Source organism: Cyrtonyx montezumae, unplaced genomic scaffold, assembly GCF_038088225.1.
Source record: "Cyrtonyx montezumae isolate F1298 unplaced genomic scaffold, pur_monq_1.0 scaffold_3, whole genome shotgun sequence".
NCBI classification, from domain to species: domain Eukaryota; kingdom Metazoa; phylum Chordata; class Aves; order Galliformes; family Odontophoridae; genus Cyrtonyx; species Cyrtonyx montezumae.
The window spans coordinates 60111145-60126860 of NW_027072034.1; the positions used below are offsets into that span (position 1 = coordinate 60111145).

General features: G+C 40.4%; 1 protein-coding gene across 7 annotated transcripts in view; it reads left to right on the forward strand.

The window, feature by feature from the left end:
- Window positions 1–1455: 1455 nt before the first annotated feature.
- The window catches only part of SYNJ1 (synaptojanin 1), a 56372-nt gene continuing 42111 nt past the window's right edge, over window positions 1456–15716 (forward strand). For all 7 annotated transcript variants that reach the window (XM_065741772.1, XM_065741773.1, XM_065741778.1 and 4 more), the window contains exons 1-4: window positions 1456–1525; window positions 2279–2524; window positions 12717–12803; window positions 13193–13460. In XM_065741772.1, the coding sequence (XP_065597844.1) occupies window positions 2401–2524; window positions 12717–12803; window positions 13193–13460 (479 nt within the window). In that variant the 5' untranslated portion in view covers window positions 1456–1525; window positions 2279–2400. The remainder of the gene's footprint in view (window positions 1526–2278; window positions 2525–12716; window positions 12804–13192; window positions 13461–15716) is intronic.

Consider the following 15716-nt stretch of genomic DNA (forward strand, 5'->3'; position numbering starts at 1 on the left):
TTATGAGTGACAGAGCTAAAAAACACTATCCCCCAATTCTCTTAGCTGCCTCAGTGAAAACAAAACATTCCTACGAAAGCCTGTATGGTATGCTCAGAAAAGGGAACTGTGAGGAGGCTTCAAAAATGATTACTGCAAGAAAGACGGTTGTGGTTTTCTGGGAAACTCAATTGAATGAATCAGAGTTGAGTGTTTTTCCCCTGCGTGTGGTACTCCAAACAAAATTGTTGATAGCCTTGCAATGCAATTGTCAGTTGAATTTGCAGCATTAAATAATGTATTATTTTTTGTTCAAGAGCTCTTAATTTTTGGATGTAATAAAAACTCTTGCCCTAAATATTCAGGAATAGGTGAATGGGAATAAAATGGAGGTAAACATACTTAATAATCCGAGAGCCTACAGTTTAAACTCTGCTTCAAATGATGACTTAAGCATATGGTGGTGGGTTTTTTTCATACATGTGAACTGTCCCACTGCCTTTGTGCTTTATGTGCATATTTAAATGTTTTCATAGCATAGATGCATCTCCAAGATTTGGTGTGATATTGAAATCCCCATTTTCATAGCCTAAATTTCAAACAAAGCTCTTGAGTATTGTCTTATTTACTGTTTGAAGACTTTAGTGATACCTTGCTAAGTAGCTCTGGCACTTGCTCCTGTTCAGCTCCATGGTGTCGGTGACTGCCCAGCCCTCCCATTTGTCATGCTCTCTCTGTAAGGCCTCTCTACTCTCGAGGGAGTCAACGGCTTCTCCCGTTTCAGTGTTACCTTTAATTCCTACTCACATCCAAGTCATTTATGAAAACATTGAAGAGAGACAGCCATAAAATGGAGCCCTGTGAAGCCCCACCAGTGACTGGCCACTATTCTGATGGCAGCCCATTCACCATAACCATTGGAGCCCGGCCATCATCCAGTTGCTCACCCATCATGTCACGTTTTTGCCTAGCCATGCACTATTTTGTCCAGGAGCATACTGGGGGCAACAGTGTTGAAAGCAATGCAGAAAGCTAAAATATTACATCTACCGGCTTCCCATGGTCAACTAGGTGGGTAACCTTGTCATATAAGGAAATAAAATCAGTCAAACAGAACTTCGTGAATCCCACTTCTCAGTTTTACGACAACGCTCTCAAACCCGTCCTGGGGTCTCCTCTGCAGCTTGTAACAGAGCAGCCGCGACTGGAGCCGACCGTCTTTCAAAGAAGAGAATGCCAAGGGAGAAATTCGTGGTGGGGAAGAGGGTATCATTTGTCCTTAAGGGTTCGGGTCCCGCCCGGTGGCCCCATTACGGCTCCGGACGCGCAATGACAGACACCCCCCCCCCTACACACACACACCCCCTCACCCTCAGACCGCTCCCCGGGCAGCGCGAACGTAAGGACCATCACCGCGCCGCCGCCTCACTTCCGGTGGCGGGAGGCGCAATGCGGAAGGGACGGCGGGGCCGGAGCGGAAGAGCGGAAGTGAGGTGCCGCCGGCTCCCGCGTCAGGGAGCGGAGCGGGCGGCAGCTGGCGCGGCCGGTGAGGAGGCGCGGGGCCGGCGGCGGGGCGGGGTGGTGGCACCGCGGCACCGCGGGTGGCTGTCGGTACGCGGAGGAGCCTGCTCGGCTGTCGCGGGTGTCGAGCTGCGGGGGCGCCGCGGGGCGCCAGACAAGATGGAGGCTCTGTCAGCGCCGCGGGCGCCGGGCAGGTGGAGGGGCGGGGGCTGCCGGCTTCTTGTCCGTCCGTTCCTACCCGGGAGGGGAGAGGAGCGGGGCGACGGGGGCCGGGCCGTGTCGTAGGAGGGGGCAGAAGGGAAGGCTTAAATCGGGACAGAACCTCGCTTTCATTTATAAAGCCAAACCAAGCAGTAGGTTATCGTTTCTGTATGGTCTTCCAAAGCCTCTTAGCAGCTTTACTGTTAGAAATATACTGTCCTTTCGTACAAGGTCAGAATGAGCAAAAGGCATTGCGAAACTGAAGCTCCTGGCCCTCTGCGTTCAGCAGAGGGTCGCTGCCGCTCTTACGTGTTTGTGGAGGCTAAAGGAGAACCTTATCTTCAGTTTCACTGAGAAGAAATCTTGTTTAGGTATTGCGAAAGAAATTGTGGTTGTTCTGGAGAAGATCTTAAGTAAATCCTTTATGTTGCTCTGGGTGATTTGGTTTTTTTTTTGGAACATTGGCATGTTATCTTTAGACGATCTTTAGATATATTTGATTTGAAACATAAGGAAAAATAAATCTTACGAGGTAGAATGAGTATCTCTTTCTTTTTTTCTCTCTTTTTGTTGTTAGATCTATAAAATTCCTAGGAAAGAATGGAAGTCAGACCTGCTCTGCAGAAGGAATCTGGAAGCACGGGAAGCTCTCACTAACATCATCTTGTGTTGGACGGAACTGCCACCGATAAAGGCAAAATGGCTTTCAGTAAAGGATATCGTGTCTATCACAAGCTGGATCCGCTCCCATTCAGTGTGATAGTGGAAGCCAGGAACAGAGAAGAATGTCTTATGTTTGAATCTGGAGCTGTGGCTGTCCTCTGTAAGTTGTTGTATTTTGATAACTAGAGTAAAAAAGCAGGCAGCCCTGACATTGCATACGCTGCTTATTATTTATGACATAGAAAGAAGAAACAGCAATTCTGTTTTTTATTTGCTAATGGAGATTCTTCTGAGTTAAAGGAAAGAAATGTTTAATGTCTCAATCTGTCGAGAGAGATTTTACATATTTAATTAGATTTCATCATGAATATGTATTGTCGTGTATACAAAATATTCTTCCAATAACTGTCAGAGTCTGCTTATCTTTGGTTCTGAACAATCGTCTGCCTTTGAATACACGATGACTCATTGAAAAGCAAAATCCGTGGTGCACTGTTTATTACAAAGTGCTGTATTTTTAAATGGTACATCATCTTACTTAGTCAATATCACTTTGTATTATGACTTTATGACTTCCGTGGGTTTTTTGATTTTTAAATTGGTGTTGAGTTTTTAAGCTATCACCATGAATTGTGTGTTAGCTCATCTCGTAATAAAGTCAGTCAATGCTGGGTGCAAGGTGTCGTGCTTTGCAAAGTCATTTGTGCATGCTTTCAGTGATATATGCATGGAATGTTTCTATTTTTTCAAGTCATGGTTGAAGGAGGGCTCTAAAACAAGAAGTGCAGAAAGATCCTCGAAGCCTTTAGATAAGGTCTAAAAAGATACTTTGGTTTGTGTTCTTCAGTAAAAAGGCCTGAGCACCAGGTTGCAAAATGTTTCTAGACTCATCCTTGATTTTTATGGAAAGCTTGCATGCTGCAGATGTGCTTCTTTGGAATTTTTGAATGAATCAGTTTTTGATGAGTTAACTCTGATGGCTGGCATGAGGTTGTGATGCACTGCCTGCAGCCTGACAGGGCTCACAGGCAGGTGGTTATCTCTCCATAGTGCGCTCCAGCCCAGAGAGGACAGAGTGGGCTGAGCCAGCAGCATGTTCCCTCCTACAATGAGGCTCAAGGTTAGAAGTGGGAGTTCCAAAGTAGGATTGGAGATACGTTCCCTATCTTTGGTATTTTTGATTTTCTATATGCCTGATGAGCTCCTTGGCTGTGGCATGGCATTGTCTGTTTGTGAGGCACCTATGTTTAGAAGTAGACCATAGTTGGTGCTGAACTGGCTGTGTGAGCTAGTGCTCTCAGCCTGTCTCTCAATCTGTACCTTAGTTAATAATGTGCCATTTGGACAAGCTGCCATGGTCTGTTACAGGTCTAGCAGTGGGACAGGCTATCACAGTTGGCATTACAGATAAAATTAACTCATATGATTACTCAGGTAAAAAACAATGAGTACTTTCCTCCCATGTTTTGAGAATTGTTTTTATCTGATACAGTTTCTTCTTAGTATTTATGTAAGTTATCTTGTTGACTTTGCCAACAGTATTTGAAAGGCATTGTGTAGTGCAGTTTGGGCTGCAAGTGTCTGATCATGAAGCTAGGGAAAATACTTAGTGAAATCAGTACAGTATGGAAAGAATGTTGTGAAGACTTACGGAAATCTTTTATTTTAGAGTGTGTTTAGCAATTAGTGCACTCATTTAAGATTCCTAAGGAGGAATGTATTCAAAGTAATTTATTCATGGAAGTTATGCTCAAAAAGTAAACCAAGTTAATGACTTCTTGTGCCATGATACAGTGCAGGTAGCTGGGTCGACTGTCTTCTCTGGAAATTCAAAATCTCTGTCTGTGTTGAAATTCCTGCCCTCTCCTATGCCTTGCATTGTTAGCAAACAGGAATTAAAACTCAAAGGAATTTCAGAAACCTGGTGCTTCTTGGGCCCTGTATGTAGTAATAGCTTGTTACTACTTCATAGGGGTTGTCCTTGGTATTTTGATTGGTAGGTTGCAACATAATAAATATTTATGCCTAGTTATAAGTAGTTACTCTAGTACTGTTTACTATCTTATGTTACTGAAAACTGCTTACTCTGTCTGATAGATGAGTTTATTTTCCCAATGTGTTAGGCTTTGGCAGTTTGCTTTAATTCCTTTTTTGTACGTAAATTCTTTACTGAATGGTTCTTTTAATGGTTGAGAGATTGCAATCATTACCTTGATTTGACACCAGGAAGGTGCTAAACTTTCCTTGTTTTGATTATCTTTCTTTTGTTGTGCTTGCATTTTTTATTTTTTAACATTTGTGTTTCGTGGAGTACAATTATCAGCACTTGGTTGAGGTTTGTTAAGTACTACTCTGTCTCTTTATTCATCTCACAGAAACTAATCAGAAGTTTCTACTCTGTAGCCTAACAAATGTCTGCGTGTTGGTACAAACCTACCTTCACAACCAAAGTTAATGAGAAGTTTTGGGAAGATTCCCAAGATGTTTTTTTTTAATCTGTGTGAAACAAGTGGAAAAATGGTCATAACAAGTATGTATACATCCAGAACATCATGACTGCAAACTGATAAACTGTTTTTTTTTTTTGTTTGCTGATGGAAATAACATTTTTTAGGGACTGCAAAAAAATGACAGTACTGATCTTAGACCTTCTCTCAAAAGACTTCATGAGATACTGAAGATTAGTTGTTTAGCCTTGTGCCTGATCGTAGCTCCTGCCTGGCTGTGGAGTGCATAGCATACATACAAGCCAGTGAAATATGCTTCAAATCAAAAGTGATTCAGTGCTGAGAACCTCAGTGAACCTCATCTTTTGCAGTATGCATGCACAGTAATGCAGTAATCATGACTTGAACTGGGCTGAGAGAAAGGTGTGCAAGCTTCCTGGTCCCTTAAATGTCATCTTAGCTGAAGTCCATCTGTCATTTTGCCGAGGGAAGGATAATGGTATTAACTTCATCCCCTCTGCATTCAACAAAGCATTACAAGATAGTTCAGAGTTTTGTTTGTCCCCTATATGCAGTGCTGTACAATTCCTATGCTGTGTGGTTTTTCAGTGTGTGTTGTTTGTGCTGAATGTGTTGTTCAAGAAGAAAGGAAACGGGCAGAAGGGGTAATTCACAGGGGGTTATTGTTGCATAGTCATTCAGTCTGAAAATGGAAGCAGTCCAAGCCTTGCCTTCACTGGAAATGTTCTCTGCACTGCTTGTAATGTGCATCGGTTAACGTTACTGTGACTGAAAGATGTGAGAAATACTTTGCTTGCCTTATGTAAAAATGTTAAGTACCTCTTTGATCAGCTCACTCCTTGTACCAGGTTAGCCCAGAATATTGAAGTCTGAAGGGATCCTGCCAACTTGTTTCTCAAGGCCCTGTAAGAGCATTTGGTTTTAAATGTCAGCAGCTTGACTGCTTCTTTGTTTAGAATTTAGTTGGAGGATGTCATGGATCTATTTTTTTTTTTAATTATTTGGAATGCAAAATAGGTGGTATGTTCATTCTGTGAAACAGGAGTCTTTAATGAGATATCTTACCTGCAGAGATTTCATTGATTGAACAGGAGAGTGTTCTGTCCCTGTGCCTCTCCGGTGAGTCATAACAAAAGGAGTGGGAAGCTGCTTTTACTCCTGTCGCCTGTGATGACTAAAGAAGAATGTTCTGTCATTTGGGAAAATACTGAGCCCTGAGTGCAGAGAGCTGGAGCTTCATGGGAATCCTTGGAGTTTGGTCCCATGCAAAGCTCAAAAGGGAGCAAGTGTGAACGAGAAGAGGCTCTGTGCTGCGGAGAGCTCGGTGAAGGTGGAACTTTAACAGCCCCTGCCTGCTGTGGGTGTCCCAGTATTATCACCCACTCCACTCCACTTCCAAAGCTCTGATACACTGCACTGGGAGGAGAAGTAACAGATAGGTTGTATCTATCCACGGTGGCAGACGGGGGTGTGAGTGTTTTGCAAGAGGCTTTAGGTTGGTGGCAGTTTAGGAAACTGAGCCACCCAGAAAAGAAACATAGCAACAGATATATTTGAGCACCACCTATATGTGTACATAATCATAAGGAGGATAACACAACATGCCACTGTGAGGTATTTTTTTTTCCTGTTTTTCATTCTCACCAAATAATGCTAGTGCAGCATTTTGAGTGGAATTACGTCCCCTTAAAAATAGGGAAGGAGGCTGTTTCAACAGAAATTTCTACGTGCTCTTTTTCATGTAAAACCTTATTTTGAAGTATACCATTATTTGCATGTAAATATATCACTGCATCTGAGTGTATGCATGTGTGTATATGTGCATAATATTCTAAAAATTAAATATAAAATTATTCTTATAATAATAATTAAATAATTTTGTAATAGTAAATGATTAAAATTCTTCCAGTAATAGAAATTCTTCCCAGAGGATACATTATGTTGGAGAGGGAAGGTCAACTACAGGCTTTGGTAGGAACAGTTTTGACTGTGCTGTGATGTAGTTTTGTGTTTGTCTGAAGGCAATCTTATATACCAATGTGAAGGGGTTAGCAGTTTCCACACACACCTGCTTTTTGCTCATTACTGTTTTGACTAAGTGTAATCTTCTGGGCTACACCTACACATTAAACAATACCTTATGATGTTTTGGAAGCTGCAGGGAAGCAACAGCGTTGGTGGAAACCAAGTGCAGCCATGCTGCTGGAGGAAGATGTCATCTGTCTTCCTGACATCAGATGCCTTTCCCAGTATTCTGCCAGGATTTTCACACCTTTCAAAACTGCAGAGAAGATGCTCAGCTCATTGCTTTCCAGGCATTTCCAACAAAATTAAATGATTCAACAAAGACCCAAATACGTTAGCCTAGCACACTTGGAAAAATTTTTACTTAACAGTAAGAATAGTAGGAGATTGGTGGGGGTGGTAATTTTTGTCTGAGTGGACCTACTTGAATGGCTTAATGGAGCTAATAAAAAGTTTGGCCCCTGGTTCTGGAACATCCCCTTTTCAATTCAGTACATTTTCATTTCTAAGTTAGCACAGAAGTGATAGCAAAAGGCTTGGTTTTTGCCCTACTAGACATCCAGTAAGTGATGGTTCTTGCTAATTAAATGGCTGTTAAGGTTAGTTTGCATGCTTCTGGAATTACTCTGATATCATTTAGAAAAACTAATTAACATCTCTACGTTTGAGATAAGTTGAAAAATTTACTGAATGCTAGCATGTATTTAAATGGAAAATCTTGTAATTGTACATGGTATTACAAATTAACCTGTGTAGGACTGAGTTACACAGGCAAAATGCTCACCTTTGTGTAAAATTCTTTTCATATTTTAATCAGATCTGTTGGTCCTGGAAAAAAAAATGAAATTCCTTTGCTGATTATTAAAGCTATGTTTTTTGTTTTCAGTTAAAAGCGTATACTCAGGTCAAAAAAGCTCAAGTGATTAAAAACTGCTTGTAAGCTGTTAAGTAGGCCAGCTTTATTTTATTTTTTTCCCAATTTTCTGTGTTTAAAAAGGTAAATTTTCTGAATCATTCACTTCATCTGTTCATCTTTTACAAACTTGTTTGTCTTATTCCAAGCATTGTTTTATTTGGTGTGCATTATTTAAATGTAATTGCTAGCATCTAGAAATGTCTGTGGGTTGTTTTTTGATGTTTTTTTTTCTTGCTGGATGGAACTGATTTGTTATTTGGTAGATCCTCCCCTCAGTCTTAAGATATCTCTAGATGACAGTAGCATTTACATTTTTAAGTGAGAAAATATTAGGTATATTTTGAACTAGTCAATAAAATGGAAAAAAAATCTTATCCCTGCTAATTCAAAACAGTTCTATGAATTATGACAGATCTAAATATCAGCTGTCTTCCAACTTTCTGTGAATCTATTCAAATCAGCAAAGCATCAAAAGAATCAAAATGGGTCTTCAGTTAGTTGAGTTATAAGTGAAGGTGGTGAATGTCTCCCCTCCGTGGTAATACTGAAGTACTGGCTTTCATTTAAATACTGAAATCAGAAGGCAGAGTTTTTAATGGAGTTTTCTTTGCATAACAGTAAGACAGCTCACATAAACCCTCTAAAATAGTTTAATCAGTCACCCCTCTTTAATTTGAGTCAGTGGCTGATAAGTTGGGATATTATAGTGACACACAAGTGAGACATGACCGTTTAAAAATACTATATTAATTTTTAATAAATATTGACTTAATTATTTTATTCCTTTTCTCTTTACGCTGCAAAGTCTTGATGGCTTTCAGTAAGAATGCATTACAGCTTGACCTGAAAACCACATTAAAGATGTTGTGGGTTTGTTATTTTCTTTTTGTCCTGTTAAGTAGCAAGTAATAGAAGAAGAATAATTTTTTCATAATATTCTTATAGTATTTTCTTTCTGCCTTTATACAGAGTCATGCATTTATATTATGTCTACTGTTAAGTGCCCCATGCTTTGTAATTTGAAAATCTGTAAACTTCTGCTTGCAGATGAAAGTTGCCATTCCAACTGCAAATTTATGTCTTTAGAGGTTGTATGCCTTGACTCATTCTTCGTGGTGTTTAGCTTTTTTGTTTTGTTCAGATAGCTTCAATAATGGCTTACGTCCAATTAATTAAAAATAAAGGGAAATGTCTATTTCTGAGAGACAAGTAAACTCATTAATTTTCAGGAGTTTCTTCTTTCTTTGAGTGCATGTTCATATCAGCTCCACGTTTTTTCAAGGTATGGAGCTTATAAATCAAAGTCAGAAAGATTCTCATGGCTGCAGGCCAGTCTACCATTTTGGGGAAAAGATATTCTCATTTGTTAGGAATGTTGCAGAAGAAATTAGGAAAGACTCTTGGAAACACTGTCGTCTTCTGTCAGGATTACCTTATTTTTGCTTTGGTTTGGCTTCAGTGCTTCAATTCATGCAACTGGTGATTCCAGCTGTTTGTAGAGAGAAGTAAAGGTTGGCTTTGCGTGCACTAAATATAAGGTACTGTAGAGATGAAGTCTTGCCCACATAACTTTTTTTCATCTACTCCTCTGTATCCAGCATTATCAGAAGGTTTTGTGCATTCTGAATGAACTGAGAGGGAGCAGATCTTCAACAGTTGTTGGGATAATTCAAATGGTTCCAGAGCACTTCTGTTGTTTGCCCTTTTGGTACTGAGACAGCTGTCAGTAAAGTCTGACTGGTTGTTGGGTTTTTTGTTTTTTTTTTATTACCTTTAGCATCTGTGAATGAAAATCATACTTTCTCTGATAGAGACACTGGTTTAGGAAATGCTTTCTTGTAAATGCATGATGGCTGAGTGGACTTTTGGTCTAAACCACCGGTACAGTTTTAATAATAATGCAGATGGCTCTTCTCAGGACACCACCAGCCCTGCCTGTCCCTGCCTGTATCTCAGGACCCCACAGCAGCCTTCAGGGCCGTCAGCCCCTGCCCCTGCAAGGCTGAAGCAGGGCTGGGCTACAGCTCATTGCAAGCCTTAGCCAGCCAATGGTCCACCAAAGGTACGTTGATGTCCCAGCCATGTCCCATCTCTATCCCCATGGCCCTGGCCATCCCCTCACCCAGTCATTTCCACAGTCTGACATAGTGGCCTGGGCTCAGTCTGTCCTCAAGGAATCTGGAGCTGTCCTCTGCTGCCTTACTCTTTGTCTGGGGCAGTGGGACTGCTGCTGGCCTGTGGGGTCCCTGCCTGTGGCTTCTGACCACCAGGGAGCTGCTGGTCCTCACTATGCCCCCACAGCTCAAGTGGGGAAAAGAAACCAATAGGGAGGAGAGCAGCATAGCTGTGGAGGCTTATCGTGATAACCATTTGTTGTCCCTTCAATGGTTTTCTATGTTGGCTGATACCAATCATCCCTACATCAAAATTCTTTTGAGATTAGTGAGTGCTGACAAAAGGGGTATCACAGACTATCTTGAGGTGGAAGGGACCCACAAGGATCATCAAGTCCAACTCCTTGCCCCACACAGTGCCATTCAAAATTCAGATACAGTGTTTAAGTATCGTCCAAATGCTTCTTGACCTCTGTCAGGCTTGATTCTGTAACCACTTTACTGGGGAGCCTGTTACAGGGCCTGACTGCCCTTTCGGTGTAGAACCTTTGCCTGATACCCAACTGGTTCACTCAGTGAAGAGGACATGGCTTTAGGATTTCAGTTGTGTAATCAACTGTAATCATTGCGTGCCTTAGGGGAGGGCAGTGCAAACACTGCAGTTAAGCTGCGGAAGTCATACAAGCAAAGCCTTCAGAATCCAGGTAACATCTCCAGGCAATCTTGTGGGGCAACATGGATGCTGATTTCTTGTGCCTCTGAAATTCACGTTGTGCTTGAAGTCCAGTTCTGGGAAACAGAAACGTGGGGACAGTTGAGGATGAGCTAGAACAGCGTGATCTGAACTTTCTGAGGTGATTGCCACTTTCTCATGTGAATTTTGACTCTAAAAAAAGATGGAACATCAGCCAATGAGTGTCAGATAGATACCTAAGCTCTGACTGTGGAAGAATTCACTCTTGGACATACTGTAATTGAAAACCATGGCATGAAACCTAGGTGCTTTGGGAAGTTGCCTGGGTGCTTGGCTGGGAGAATAATAATTCACTGGCTACAGTATATGTTCTTCTAGTTTTATTTTCTCTTTGTTTTTGCACCTTTTACTGCTTTATTAGTCTCTCTTGTCCTGTTTTGTAGATCTGAATTTGCAAAGCCCACACTACTTAATTCACTCCAGGCATTTATTTATTGAGGCTTAGCAAGGATAACAGGCTCTCTGTGCAACAAGAAAAACAGAATAAATCCACAGAAGACAAAAAACAATTGTTTTGTGATATTGCTAATTGCTGCTGGGGTCCCCCAAGAAAAACCCTGCAAAAAGTTATTAGTTGGGAAGAAAACTTCATCTATCCTTAATTTGAAATGTGGAGGAGCACAGCAGTTTTCTGCTTACCAAAACATGAGTTTATAAGAGTATGTTAATCTCTTTAAATGCATAGTGGAAAAATGGATTGGAAGTTTGAGAGTTGTTCTTTCCAGCCTGTTGGTATTCTAGTTAAGCAAAATACAGTTTGGTGATGTGATAAAATCACTGTTTGTAAGCAGTGTGTTTGTATTGGCTGTGACTCATAACACTATGATGAGGTTTTTGGGAAGAGCCCTGCTTCTTTGATTCTCTGTTTTTTTCAGTTCTAGATTCCAGAATGCAGCATAAATAGTTGAAGAAGTTTTTTTAAAGTGCATTTCATACATTGAGTGAGTTTAGATTTCAGACTGAGGTTAATCAGTTGTTTCATCTATAGAGTGGATTAGAATCTCTGTTAAGAAAGGAACTGACAGACATTTAAACAGAAAGGATATAGACTTGTGCACAGGCAGAGCTGTGCTAAGCTGAGGAAGATTCACAACAGCTATTCTAAAGAAAACATAGCTAATGTGAAATAGGACACAACATAGTGCCAGAGCAGTAGGTGTTTCAATTTACACTTTTCTTTGCGTTGAATTGATAGTGTGCTTTTTAGCATCTAAGTGAAAATGAACTGTCTTTGAGGAGGGAGAAGGTGTTGATCCTTGATGACCCAAAAATCTCAATCTATGCTCGTCCAGTGGCACAGCAATTGTTGGTCCTTGTACTTCAGGAGCAGTCTCAGTCAACAGCAGCTGCTCAGGACAGGTGAGATCCTGTTTCTGTTCTGCTCTGCTCTGCAGGCTGTTGTCTGGCTCCACCGCCAACCTTGTTTGCCTGGTTTTTTGAGAGCAGATTAGATTTCTAAAGTGTGTACGCTAAAGTTAACTCCTAGGTAAGTAGTAGTAGATACACTTCAGTTTCTTCTGAAATACTACAAATGCAACTTCTCCTGTGGAAAAGGACTCTCTTGTTGCCCCAGAAGACTTACGATTTCCTTGGATTATAGTGAAATCTGGTTGAAATGCACTTGGGATAATCTAGCTATCTGGAAATAATATTATTATTTCAAAGTTTTATTCTTGGAGATTATGGATTTATTTATTGAAAAATAAAAAGTGTTTATCCTAATTTTAAGTAACTTTTTTAATCACAGAAGAGCATTCTTGTGGAAACTCTTTGCTTGTGTTTTTTATCCTTTTGTTTTTATCCTTTTTATCCACTTAAATTAGGAGGTGATGATTTTAATACCTATCACTCGAAGGTTATGCAAGTATCTTATTGGGGGGCCTAAAAACATACAGCGTTCATAAAAATCAAATACTCATTTTTCACTATAAAATGCCTTATGCTCTTAAATTCTGATTTCTTTTTGGCAGTACAGCTGCTGTACTCTCTTGGATTTTCAATTCAGAGTGGATTTATTCTCTGTACCGTAGTGTGCAGTCTTTAATGTCCTAAAACCTTGTGTTTTCTCTTCATAGCATCTGCAGAAAAAGATACAATCAAGAATACCTACTCCAAAGTAATGGATGCATATGGGCTTCTGGGAGTGTTAAGGTTAAATCTGGGTGAGTAAGCTTATCTAAAACCTTAATTTTTCATTTGGGAAATAAAATGGTGTTACTTCTGCAAAACTGAACAGCTCAGAATCTCCAGCACGGGAACTGTGCTTTTTTCTTTTGTCTTTTAGAGTAACTTACAAGTTGGGAGCACTCCCAGAAATGAGGGAGTGGACAAAAATAACTTCCTTTTTCGCAATCCATGTTATTTTCAGTGTAGTTTCTCCTATTTGCATTTCCTTTTATTCTATTAAAGTTGGGAATGGCTTCTTCATGTTGGCTCAGTTAATACTTTTTTCAGCCAAGTCAGGGTCAGATTGTATGCACTGAGGAATATAAATACATCAGCATCACACTGTAAGATCGATTCTCTTACGTGTGCCTTTTCTCTTTTCCAGGAGACACGTTGCTACATTATTTGGTTCTAGTAACAGGATGCATGTCTGTGGGAAAGATTCAAGACTCTGAAGTCTTTCGAGTTACGTCCACTGAATTCGTATCGTTACGAATCGAATCAACAGATGAGGATCGTATTTCAGAAGTGCGCAAAGTTTTGAATTCAGGCAACTTTTATTTTGCGTGGTCTGCAACTGGTGTCAGCTTAGATCTTAGTCTCAATGCTCACCGCAGCATGCAAGAGCACACCACTGACAACAGGTTTTTCTGGTGAGTTCACAGTTTGCTTTAGCAGACATTCTGTATCTGTGCAGACTAAGCTGTGTTTTCAACCCTGTCTTCGTCAGCTCTTAAGTGTATGCCCCACAAATACTAATTAACTAAATAGCATTATTTTAACTCTGAGCACATAAGCGTGATCTTAGTGATATATCAGATTTCCATGGCCTCTTGGAATTTCTGGATTGGATGACGCAGATTTTTACAGCTTCAAGGATGATGCTTTGCTCTGAACAGTTGTTGTGATGTTATGTTTCAGCTTTGGTGTCTTTTCATTCTTCATAAATGTGCTGACTTTTAAAATAAGCGTGGTAATGGAACGAGAAGAAAAATATTATCTTTTGAGCACTGTGTATGCTAAAATGGTGTGTTTTTTATATGTAGTTTCCAAATGAGTTTTCACATATTGAAGAGCTTTAAAAGTTTTGTTACATGGATAGTTGTGTTGTTGCTAATTTTATAGAATCAGAGCAGTTATGTTACAATACTACTACAGTACACATGGCTTGGCTGCTGAACTTAGTATCATTTTGCAAGGTGTCTTTCCAATAAAGTACAAGTTTTCACACAAAAGTCTTGATTAAGGCAGTACTGCTGTTTCTGTCAAGAAGCAGAAGGTGATCATCCCCTTGTACTCAGCACTGGTGAGGTTGTACCTTGTGTTTGTGTACTGTGTCCAGTTTTGGGTCCTTCACTACATGAAAGATACTGAGGCCCTGGAGTGTGTCCAGAGAAGGGCAGCAAAGCTGTGAAAGGTCTGGAGCACAGGTCTGATGGGGAGTGGCTGAGGGAGCTGGGGTTGTTCAGTCTGGTGAAGAGGCTCAGGGGAGACCTCATCACCCTCTACAACTACCTGAAAGGATGTTGTAGTGAAATGGGGATCAGGCTCTTCTCCCAGGTAATAGTCATAGGACAAGAGGGAATGACCTCAGGTTGTGCCAGAGAAGGTTCAGGTTGGGTATTAGGAAACATTGATTGTCAGAAGGACTGGTGATGCATTGGAAGAGGCTGCCCAGGGGGAGGGTGGAATCATCCCTGGAGGCATCCAATATACATTAGATATGGCACTTAAGGACATGCTTTAGTGGGCATGGTGGGTATGGGTTAATGATTGGACTTAGTGTTTTTTCCATCCTTAACGATTCTGTAATTCTATGAATTAATGCCAGGGATGCATTTTGACCTTTAGAAAAGATGAACATATTCTGCTTGCTTATTTTCAACCTTGTTAAAAATGGTGTATGTGTCCATGGCCATTGGAAGGTCCTGAAGATTTGTTAGCATGTGTTTTTAATCAACTGAAAAACTACCTCTTCCCTCTCTTTTCAATATGCAAGATACCAAAAAGCTCTAGCATACTGCCACTGCTTTGTCCAGATAGAGCATGATCAGAACATTGTATCAAACCAAACGTGTATCAGTACTGAGAAGAAGTTGTAATCCTAAGGGACTTGCATCTTAATGTAGATTTACAGGAATTAAGAGAACCTAGCTAATTATCTTTGTGTCTGGAAAAGGGCTGTTCGTAGGTCATATTTCATGGTGTGATGATGTACGCTGATCCTGTCCAGATCAGATTGGCCTTGCATATTTGTCCCTTGATGTAAAACTTATAGGTTACCTGGATTTTTTTTTTTCAGTAAGAATAAGTCTTCATAGGAGGAAGGTGAAGTATCACAGATTCCAAGACCTAGTATTCTGCTTATGCATTTCAGTAAGCTCTTCTGGGCTTTTTCTGTTCAGAAGTTTCAGTCTCAGATTGCCCAAGGAGGAATATTGTTTACTTTTTTAACCGTCTGTTGTAATGTATCCATGTACTTTTCTGTGAAATGAATGATTCACATGATTTGAAACTTCATTTGAACTCAACAACTTAGCTGATGTGTTTGATTAGTTGCAGGTTTTTGTTTTTTCTTACTTAGAAGCTTAGAATGAAAAGGCTAAAATTAAATACTTTCAACCCTTACATGAAACATTATTTGCAATTGTGATGGAATTTTCCGGGCACTGTCAGTGGTCAGTGATTCTCCTTCTAGAGTTTGCTTTATTATTATTATTATTTTTTTTTTTTTGCCATACTGGAAACTTCCCTTTTATACAAGAAATGTTTCCAAAGAAAGTTGAAAGCCAAGCCCCAGTAGAGTGAGGTTTAAAAACACCCCAGTGAAACATCGAGTCTCACAAACCCCAATGTTCAGCTTTATTTACACACTACGGTGTTAATGGTACCACTTAATGGATAGGTGT